The sequence below is a fragment of the Fukomys damarensis genome, unplaced genomic scaffold (genome assembly GCF_012274545.1).
Source record: "Fukomys damarensis isolate Sample0158 unplaced genomic scaffold, DMR_v1.0_HiC HiC_scaffold_4, whole genome shotgun sequence".
In the NCBI taxonomy this organism is placed as follows: Eukaryota; Metazoa; Chordata; class Mammalia; order Rodentia; family Bathyergidae; genus Fukomys; species Fukomys damarensis.
Genome location: NW_022900916.1, coordinates 33,135,876 through 33,147,217, shown reverse-complemented (window position 1 = coordinate 33,147,217; position 11,342 = coordinate 33,135,876). Strand labels below are relative to the sequence as shown.

The window sequence follows — 11,342 nt, the reverse complement described above, 5'->3', positions numbered from 1 at the left end:
AGGCCGGTGCTCGTGCGGGTCGTGGACTCCCAGGTGACGCAGGAGGTGCTGTGGACGGCGTGGGGGCAGGGGAGCGTGACCCGGAGGACCGAGGAGCGCTCGGTGACCGCGGTCACTTTCCGCACCAGCCAGGAGTGAGACGGCCTGTGGTCCCCGGGGCCCCTGCAGAACCCGGTTCTCCCTGCTCGGGGAGAAGCGGGCACCCGCGCCGAGGATCGTTTCTTCCGCCTCCAAAGACCGCGTCACAGCGGAGAAGCCCCAGAAATGTTCCCGCCTGGTGAATAAGCGAGAATCCTTAGAGGAAAATGCTCTTCGGGGAACCCCGAGCTACAGCTGACAGCCCGGGGAGCCCCTTAGGAGGGGCTGGCGTGCAGGACGGCCGAAATTGTAAGCAGCTGACTCTACCTGTGGCTTAAGTACCGTGACGGTTTGGGGACCTGAGTCATTAAGGAAATGAAGGGGAAAGGTGTTTTCAAAATGGCAAAATGCGTAAGTTTTGCAGTAAGAAAGACCGTTGGATGTTGATCCTCATTTTGATATAACTCTTATTGATCTCTTTTCTGTCCCTCCCCCTTTTAGGATTTAAGGCGGAAGTGATGTTTGAGGGCTGGCTTTGGAAAGTGCACGGAGTGGGTGGCGTGGAAAAGAGGCTTGTTTTAAAGGCTTAAAAAGAACATAAAAAGCAACGGAGAAAAGAAATAAAACACAAAACGAAGCAACAAGTCAAATAAAATTTTTCTTGTCACTTCCGAAGAGTTTCTATCCTCCCAACCCCATATTTCAGTGTTCAGAAAAAGAGGAACTAGGGAAAGAGGGAAAGAGGGAAAGAGAAGACTTGAGCTTTGAAAATGCCATTTAATGTCAAATGCCTCAAGCAAGATCTAAGTCCAGGAAAAATTCTTTTAATCTGGTATTTTTAATTATTTCAATGTTAAAAATAATGTACGTAAATCTTATGTACAAGTAGAAATACTGTATATAATCTGCCATAAAATAGCTACATGCCCTATTCTTTTTTTTTTTTTTTGGTATTGGGGATCAAACTCGGGTCCTTGGGCTTGCGAGGCAGGTGGCAGAACCACTGAGCTAAATTCCCAGCCGCTATGTGCCCTATTCTTGTTTATAGTTACTAATAAGATTTGTGATCAAGAATAGATTGACAATACATCTCACCTGGTGTTTAATCTGGTGCTATTGAAACAACTTGTTTTTATTATTGATTCCCTTTGTTATTAAACACAGTCTTTTATCAACTCTTGAGTATCTGGCCTAGTTTGGCACTCTGAGGAACAAAACGCCCTCTAGGGGTGAGCTACTCCACCGGTCTGGCCACCAGTGAGGGACAGTTAGCAAAAGGAACGGGACTGTGGCTTTTGAGGAGTACGGAGTTGAACAGTACTTCCTGCCTCCGGCCCTCCCATGTGCCCCTATTTTAAATTAGATCCTAAAATGCCTTCAAAAGATCATTTGCCCTTGCCTCCTGAGAAGCAGGTAAGGTAGATAGGTCCCTGTCTTAACAGATGAGCCAGCTTTAGCCTAAAAGTGAAGGTCATTCAGTAGTAATTTCGTATGCTTGCTAAGTACACAGTGTGGTCATCTCCCAAACGTTTGTGGATGGCCTTTGGAGGTTTAAAGATGACTTAGGATATTATGGGTTTTCTAACCTACATTTGTGAAAAATGGGAGATGGGCGCTGATGCCCCTGAATCCTGCAAGGCCTCTTGATGAGAGTTACCACTAGCACTGGTAACCTTCTTGAGACCCTCACTTAGGAATTCAGCACAGGAGTTACCTATGTTCTAATCTGCTTGGTAGAAAAAGGAATACCACTTCCGCCACCCAATTTTTGCTTCCTCTCTTAATTTCTTCTCCCCCACCCCACCCCCCAGTACTGGGGATTGAACCCAGTCCCCAGACCTTTTCTTTTGTATTTTGAAATAGGATCTTCACAACTTGCTAAATTCCCCAGGCTGGGCTGGAGCATGTAACCCTCCTGCCTCAGCTTCCCAGAGTGCTCAATTATAGATAGGTGTTGGCCACTAACACCCAGCATCACTGGCCCTTACGGTGAAGCTTCTCCAGCAACTCTGTAAGATTAACTTTCTTGGCAGATAAATATACCTGAGCTGTTAATTTGGTTTATATATTTTCTTACTGAATATAGACAAGAAAATCTTCTCTCACAATGACCAAAAATGGTATCAACTTTCATCATAAAAACACTGTAGCACCTTCTCTCAAGAGGCCATCTCTGGAGTTCAGCTTTTGGATTCAGAACTAAGGCTCAGAGGACTAAGGTGAAAGTTTTCACAGACTGCCTTGCTTTTGGAAGGTAAGAACTTTGGATACATTCTTTAGGACCTGTCAAGTTAGTTTGCTTTCCCTCTGAGGTTTTAAATCTAATGCCCTGTCATATTAGAAAAGCAGAATAGGCAGAAGTGTTTTTCTTTTTACTTCCTGTCAAAATGTCTTTTTTTCAAGTTAATATTTCTTTAATTCAAATATGTTTGAGTTAGTTTTATCTCCTTTAAGTAAAAAATTTTAAGCACTGGCCCAACCTCCCTATTAACTGCCCACAAAATGTTTATAGATTTCCTTTAAAACAAATGTCTGTCTGTAAACAAAAAGTAGTACGTTGAAAGGCTGTTGAATTTGCTTTACAGGTTTCCCTGATTCTGGACCCTGTCATCCTGTGGAGCCTGAGGAAACTTCTTGTGTCCCAGGAGTGCATCGGAAAGTGAAACTTGTGCTTGGTACTAAGAACTCTGTGAGAATGGCTGGGTCTTGGCTCTTTGATCTCTCTTCTACCTCCTGGAAAGAGAAGGGCATCTAAAAAATGTATTAGGTGGATAAATGACGTCAAGACCTTCCAGAAGCCACCTGGTCACTTAATGACTGTCAGTCAGAGGTCATAGCACATAACCCTATGTGGATTTGGAAGTGTCCACCTCTTAAAACCCTTTATCAACAACTGTATTCACCTTCGATATTCATTACATTTGACTTGCTGCTGTTACTCTTTTTGCATATAACCACTCGATGTTAATACTTAATGTGGCTGTTTATGTCATAAAAAGGAGAAAAAGAAGGAAAAGGCTTTTTTTTTTTTTTTTTTTAAATTTCGTTTTGAAACAAGGTCTGGTTAGTTGCCTAGACTGGAGTAGCTGAGATTACAGGCATGTGCCACTGTGCATGGCAAAGGCTTTCTAGTAAAAGAAAATGTTTACTTATGCAGAAAATTTTGAGGGAATATTAATTTGCTAGGAAAAAGAAAAGCAGGGTAAAAGTACACAGAAGCTCTCGATCCCAAATCTGTTAATGTTTTGTAAGTTTTCAGTGTGATTTTTATTCTATTTTTATTTTTTACATGCACATATACTTACATATTCTAAGTATAGATTATACAAAAACAGTGCAAATATCACTGCTTTAATTTCTGAGCATTGTCTTTTCCTGTATGTAAATTACCATTACACAGAATTGTGGTTTGTGATCCAGCAACAGTGGCCATCTCTAAGAAGATTTTTAGAAATTTAAGATCTCAGGCTCCCCACACTATGGCGCTGGGGATCAAACTCTGGTCCTTGTGCTTGCCAGGTAGGTGGTGGCACCACTGAGCTAAATCCCCAGCCCCTAGAATTTATGTTTTGAAAAGATCCCAGGGTGATTTTCATTGTCTGACAACCCATCCACCTGTCCCCTATATTTAGTTCAGTATCTTACTTGGTCACTTATGAAAACTATTTTTCTCTATTCCCTGTCAAATGGTAACAATGTCAGGACACTAATCATATGTAGAATTATGGGAAAAGTTGAGATTGCAGAATGGTGAAATATGACATAGGTATTTGTAAATTGGCAAAAAAAAAAAAAAGATCTTTAAGAAGCATTGCATCTTTTTAAAGGACTTTATTCTACAGTTTTTCCCTAATGAACGATCGATTGATGTTGGAGTTTAAAGTACAGTGTTTCATGGGTGTAGTTATCTAATTATCTAAGAATGTAAATTAATATGTTCTCAAAAGTTCCTTAGGGGAGGAAGGGCCTGAAGTCATTAAAGACCACACAATCGCAGGGACTTTACAGGCTGAGTCAGGGCTAGTCAGCCACTGCTGATGATTTGTGGGGGGGTGGGGAAAGGTGGAGCCTAAATTTGAACCACCTGGATCAGGTAAGAAAACAAAGGGCTGTCAGTCTTGAGCAGCCTTATAGCTCTGTAGCTGTGGATCAGTACTTTGCTGTGTAATTAGGGAGGACAAGGCTTTGTGACTGCTTTTGTAGATAAAGATAAGAAAGGAAGCAGTCCAGATTACTCTGGAGAGAGTAAGGAGTTAGGATCAGTTCTTAGGCATGCTTCAGCCCTCAGTTACCAATAAAACATAAGACTTGGTTATGTTCAAAGCAAAGAAATACATTTAAAGTCACACAGATTTCTAAGTTTAAAACAGAACGAGAGCCAGGTGTTGTGGTAAAACCTCAGCACTCTGGAGTCTGAGGCAAGAGGACAGAGAGTTAGAGGCCTGGCTGGGATACACAGCAAGTCTGAGGCTATCCTAGGCTATAACCTTATTTCAAAGGAATGGGATCAGAGTACAAGGAGACTGTAACTTCACAAAAAATAGAGCAGAGTCTGGGTGTTCAGAGCATGGAGTCAGCCAGTATCACCACTCAGCAGGAAAGCAAGACAAGTGTGAAGTAGAAAAGCTTTACATTCTCTCTGCTTGACTAAGCTCCAAATGGGCTTCCTCCTTACTGGACGTCTCTGACCTCCCTTCCCTTACAGCTTTAGTAAACTTTCCCATGTAATTTCCTCTGGCCCTTTGAAATGTAGATCTTCCCTCACCCAGCTTTGTGCCAATTTTTTAGCTCAGGAATGCCTTAAGGACATCTATCTGTCCCTCTGAAGTGGCATCATGACAAAGAATAGGCCCCAAATTCCCAGTGTCTGTGACAGAGTAGAGTAGAAGCCCAAATCTGTGTCAGTTAGCAAAGCAGGTGGTCTAATCACATTGTCCAACCTGCTCCCCCTAACATCCTTTAGTACTTTTCACTAGTCATACCACATTGCTTAAAAGCTCTCACCATTTGTTTCAGAAGAGTTGAATTTCCCTTATGAATAGTCTTGAATATGACTTCCTTTATTTAACTGCCCTGCGCAGTTTTTCGTTGACAGTAGTGAACAAAGGAAGGCTTGAGGTTTGCTCTGATTGAACTCTGTTGGCATGAGGAAGCTGGAGTCAGCCTCTCTTGAAGAGCAGCCTTTTAGTTTGGGGCTTTCTCTCGTAGGTCCTGAATTAGAAGGGTGCAAGAACCAGGGAAGCTGGCAGTCACTGATCAGGTCCTGTGCTTTAGTGATTGCTGTGGTTTTGCTTCTCAGGACAGCTACCTCAGAAATTGTAGAATAGCATTCTGTAATAAGTAGTGCTAACTCTTAGATTTTTTTTCCCCCTAGGATTAAGTTAAATGAAAAATATTTACAACGATGCTGGGTATATAATATTCAGAATTAGCTACTATGATTTTTCATGACAGTGGTACAGTCATAACAGGGCACACCACAGAGACAGAACAGGTAAATTTCTGACTCTGGTACCGTGGATCAAACTTGGGTTCTTGCGTTTGCGAGGCAGGCGTCGGAACCACTGAGTTAAATCCCCAGCTCATTATGACGATTTTTATAGCTGTTCATTGTATCCTTTGAGGAAGGACTAATTTTTCTCCCAAATACCACCAAAGTCCCTTTTTATTTCCTCATCTTAAGGCCCATTTATCTTTGGAGCGGGGGTGGGGGAATAGGTTGGTTTTAATGGTTTCCCAGGACATGGGAATAAGGCTAGGGTCTTGATGGGGTGTAAGGCTACCCTTTTCTGCCTTATCAGTCTTTTGATTTCTAAAGGAGACTTCTGATATATCTCTGGTGTCCCTTGCTATGAATGACAGCAACCTTCCTGGGAAGATAGACTGCCTCCAAGAGTAGTGGAATTTCTTGCTTGTGCTTTAGATGATTCTTTATCTAGGAAGCCTCTTTCCAGATTGGTACATGGACATGTAGTATCAAGAAGACATATTTGAGATCTGTGTAAATAGTTGGCCACTTGCCTTTCTCTAATATCAATGTGTGAGTAAGGGCCATGAGTGCTGCCTTTTAGCTGAATTCCCTGGGGATAGGGATTTGGCCTCAGTAACCTGTTGTGGACGGACAGTTGCATAACCTGCCTTCTGATGTTCTTCAATAAATCTACTTCATCTACACCTCTAAGGTGTTGGGCACATCACTGATGTCCTGCCTTCTTGCATAGGTCTGGAAAATCACCTGTTCACAAGACAGGCTAACCTTTGAGCCTACAGGCATCAGTGAGGCAGGATTAAGAGTAGTGCAAGTCTTGGGCCAGGGATTGGCTCAGTGGTTCCATCACCTGCCTTGCAAGCACAAGGGCCTGAGTTTGAACTCCATAATAACAACAACAAAAAAAGTAGGGCAAGTCTTTCTCCCTCAGGGATCTAGAAGCATGGTCTGGTACTTGGGCAGCTGTTTCTCTGTCAACCACAACTGAGCTTTTGTCTAAAGAACAGCCCTGACCTAGTGGGGAGTCAGGAATTTTGGTTTTGGTCCCAAAGTTATTTTTATCGCCTCTTCGGTTAGCAGAGTTGTAGCTGCTACTGATCTCAGGTAGGTGGCCGTCCAGCAGCCAATCTAACATTTCGAGAAGTATGTCATTGTGCCAGCTTTTTGGTCAAGACACCCAAAGCAAGGACTCTTTTCTCTGATATGCAGAAGAGGAAGGGTTTTCTTCAGTCAGTAAAAATTCCTCACTTCTATCTGTTCATGTTTCTTCATGTTCATCTTTCTATCACTCCTGTCATTCATATGAAAAGTCTGCTGGATCTGTTTTCCAGATCTATTACTTTTTCCACATTTATTTCATTGGTTAATTCAGTCATTCAATTTATTTTTGTTTGTTTGCAAATCATGGTCTGTTTATACCTCCCAACAAAATTTCATGTGTGTGCACATCTATGTCTGTACGTGAGTGTATATGCTATGCTTAAATGTCCTTAGTCATTTTTATAATTTTATTTTCTAGAAGGAATGTCATTTTTGTTTAGTTGGAAGTCTAGCCTTACTCTTTCAATATTTAAATAGCATTATTTTCACCTTATCTACCCCCCTAAAATTTAAGATGTCAGATAATACTATTATATTACATAATTGGATTGATTAAAAATCTCAAGCTTACATGATCAGTTTCAGGAAACTTTCATTATTCTTTGTTCTTGTCTAAATCTAAAAAACTGGCCCATAACTATTAATTAATTCCAATTTCAGATAAGTTTGTGAAAACAGAGCTATTTTTAGGTTTCTCCACCCCTTGTTTCTGTAGCCTTTAAGCTGTTTGATGTACAAGATAAGAGAGTTCTGCTTAAGGTGGACTTACTCATTATCTCTATTTTTCTAGAACCCGTTTTATTTAAAGCACATTTTAAAATATTCTCTTAACTCTTCATTCAGGGTGTTGGGACCCCGTTAGGCAAATTCTCCATTTCTTTTGTCTGGTCACTGCAGTTGCATTCCTGCTGCTGCGGTACCTGAGTGGTAAAAATCTTGAAAATGTAGGGAGGCACAGCAATCTCTTACTGCGTCAGAGATCAGCGTGATGCCAAAATATAATTCCCTTGGACTGGTACCTAAAGAAAATCTTTCTGTTCTCCAGTCTTTTCAGCAGGCAAAGCTTCATATTATCTTGGAATCCTGCCCAAAGGAAACTCAGTGTTTCTTCTAATCCCTTCTTGCAAGGCAGGAAGACATAGTGCTGTTCCAAGAATATTCAGTTGAGATGTTTTATTACCTTTCCATGAAAAAATCTCCGAAAACCAGTGACATGCACATCCTTCCCCCATTTGTCTCTTCCTCCAGCTCTCCTCTAGCACAGAGGGTGGAAGTTTTCTATGAATTTTTTTTTGCTCCAGAAAATCCAGATTTTTACATCTTCCACGCCTGATCACTGCTCAGTTTGGGGGAGGTCTTTGGTTTGATTAGAACTTGGGATAATGTCAAAAGGAACACATTCAAACTTCCATTTCACCTAACTATGTATAATTATCCAGTTATAAAAAGAGATAATATCTAAACCAATGTTCCTCATCTCTTTAGTAGAAGCTACCATTATCCCGATTTAAAAAATCAGACAAGGATCTAATGACAACAACAATAAAACTATAGACCAATCTTTTTAATGAATATAAATGCAAAAATTCTCAGCAAGGTACTGGCAAACAGGATGCAACAAATCATCAAAAAGATCGTATGTCATGACCAACTACGCTTCATCTCAGTGATGTCTCAGGATGTTTTAACATACATAAATCAATATATCATGCAAACAGAAGCAAGGAAAAAAATCACATGATCATTTCAATAGATGCCAAAGAGGTGGTTGACAAATCCAACATCCTTTCATGATAAAAACTCTGAAGAAAATAGGTAGGAGAACTTTATCTCAGTCTGATAAAATTATGACAAATTCACTGCTAAGATCATATTAAATGGGCAAAAACTGAAATCCTTCCCTCTAAAATCTTGAACAAAACAAGGGTATCTACTATCGCTACTCCTGTATGACATAGTACTTGAAATATTAGCAAAAACAATTAGGCAAGAAAAGAAATAAAAGGGATAAGTATAGAAAAGGAAGAATTCCAGTGGTCATTATTTGCAGATAACATGTTTCTTTATAGAGAAGACCCCCCCAAACTGCCAAAAGACTCTTAGATTTAGTAATAAAGTTCAGCAATGTAGGAGTATACAAAATCAACATAGAGAAATCAATAGCATTCCTATTTACCAATAATAAACTTATGAGAAAGAAATCAGGAAAATAAATACCATTCACAATAGCAATGAAATTAACCTACGGAACTGAAAGACTTCCACAGTGAAGACTATGGCACTCTGAAAAAATCAAAGAAGGCATGAAAAATGTAAAGATAGTCTCTGTTCCTTGATAGGTATATCCACTATGGTAAAAATGGCCAGATTTCCAAAATTTATATACACATGTAATGCAATTCCAATCAAAATATCAACAGCATTTCTTACAGAATTGGAGAAAACAATCCAAAGTTCATATGGAAGCAGAAGAGACCCAGAATAGCAAAAACAATCCTGAGTAACAAGAGCAAAGTAGGAGGCATCACCATCCTGGGCTGAAGTTATATGTCAAAGCTACATTAATAAAAACAACAGTTCTGGCATACAAACAGACGTATCAGTGGAACAGAACAGAGGTTGCAGAAACAACCCCAAATATTTCAACTATTCAATCTTTGACAAAGGAGCCGAAAACACACACTGCAGGAAAGATAGCCTCTTTAATAAATGGTGTTGGGAAAACTGGCTATCCACAGCAGAAGGCTCAATCTGAACCCGTATCTCTCATAATGTACTAAACTGAAAGCAAATGAGTCAAAGAATTAAATGTTAAAACAGAAACAGCCTGCTGGAAGATATAGTAGGTAAAACTCTTGACATCATGATAGGGAAAACTTTTATAAATAGCAAAAAACCTATAAAGTGTTACAATGTAAAGTGGCTTCTGCTGTCTCTAACAGTAGTTTGTTTGTTTAGCTCAAAACTAATAGGCACAGAAGGCACTAATTGCCGAATGAGGCATTTGGTCTTACCCTGAGATAACAGGGCACATCAAGGTCTGGAGCTCTGATGAGACTGGAGCCACCTGATCATAAAAGTCTCTAAATGAAAGAACCCAATGCTAACATTTGCTCCCCTGATCCTGAACAACCCCCCTTTCCTATGGGCTAGAATAGATAACTAGGCGAATTTTAAAGGTAAACTCCCCAACTGCAAAGAACTGTTACATCTGGGTTGAAAAGATTAATTTTCTGTGACCATGATTTGAACTGTGAGAATGAAATATAACCACCCAAATGAAGTCAAGGCTGTGAAACCCTATAAAAGGAGGAGTTGTAACCCAGTCTGTCATCGATCCAGACATGGCTTATGTGTGATCAACCCTTATCGATAAATTTATTATTTTACTTCCATTCTGCTGCCTCTCTCTGTGTCACTTACTGTCCTTCTGTAACAATCATAGGTATTACCAAGGACACTTTGAACAGAACCTGGTTGCACAGGAAATAGTACCAAGAATCAACAAGTTAGAGCATATCAATTTAAAGCTTCTACACAGTAAAACAAATAAAACCAAGAGAGTGAAAAGACAACCTTGATAATGAAAAAAGTGTTTTGCCAACTATTCTTCAGACAGGACTATTGTCTAGAATATACAAAGAGCTAAAAAAAAATTAGACCATCTAAAATAAAGACCCAATCAAAAAATGAACAGACAAGCAAATGAATAGGCAGGCAAAACGAATAGACACCTCAGAAGACGTACAAATGGCTAGTAAATACATGAAAAACAATTCAACACCACTGGCCATCAGAGAAACACAAATTAAAACAATATTAAGATTCCAGGACTGGGGATTTAGCTCAGTGGTTCTGCTGCCTGCCTCGTAAGCTCAAGTACTTGAGTTCAATACCCTGTCCCAAAAAAACAAACAATTTTTTTTTTTTTGGTGCTGGGGATTGAACTCGGGTTCTTCCAAATGAACAAACAGAAACATTAAGATTCCATATTACCCAAGAAAGAATGGCCATCGTCAAGAAATCAAATAACAAATGTAAGTGAGGCTATGGGAGACAAGGTACCCTTCTGCATTGCAAGGAATATAAACTAGTGCAATCACTCTGGAAATCAATGTGGAAATTCCTCAAAAAACAAACTAGAAATCCATTTGACTCAGCTATTCCCTGTCTAGCTATCTCCTTGAAAGTGTCAGAGCCATCACATCACAGTGATCCACACATATCTACATTTATAACAGCACAATTCATAATAGCTAAATCTTGGAAGTAGTCTAGATGTCCACCAATGGGTGAATGGATAAATAAAATGTGGTTATTTACACACAATAATGCATCACTTGACCATAAAGAAAGATAAACTTGACTCATTTGTTAAAAAAAAAGGAATACACCTTGAGACCATAACATTAAGTGAAATAAATCAGATACACAAGCTTAAATGTTGCATAGTTTCTCTTATACAAGAAATCCAAATTATAAATAAAGAGCAAAATAATAGGTAACGGGAAGTAGGGAGATAGGTCTTTCTCAAATAGGAAAGTGATCAAGAGATGGAAGGAGTAGGAGGGGCCAGAAAAGGAATTTTCTTTACATGTACTGATTCCACACGAGGAATATAAGCATTATGTATTGCATGTATGTAGTAATAAAAAATACAGGATTTCCAGTTATA

General features: G+C 39.8%; 1 protein-coding gene across 5 annotated transcripts in view; it reads left to right on the top strand.

Annotated features, from left to right (window-relative positions):
* LOC109118182 overlaps positions 1-3,091 on the top strand; it is a 3,934-nt gene extending 843 nt beyond the window's left edge. The window contains exons 3-5 of one of the 5 annotated variants that reach the window (XR_004514852.1): positions 129-387; positions 2,165-2,332; positions 2,664-3,091. Coding sequence is in view for 2 of the 5 variants with exons in the window: in XM_033757639.1 (XP_033613530.1) it covers positions 129-337 (209 nt within the window). In the remaining 3 variants the exon portion in view is untranslated. Of the gene's footprint in view, positions 1-6; positions 490-579; positions 1,926-2,164; positions 2,333-2,663 lie in introns of those variants that run through there. The other 4 variants (XR_004514856.1, XR_004514853.1, XM_033757642.1 and 1 more) reach the window with 4 other exon arrangements.
* Positions 3,092-11,342: the final 8,251 nt, after the last annotated feature.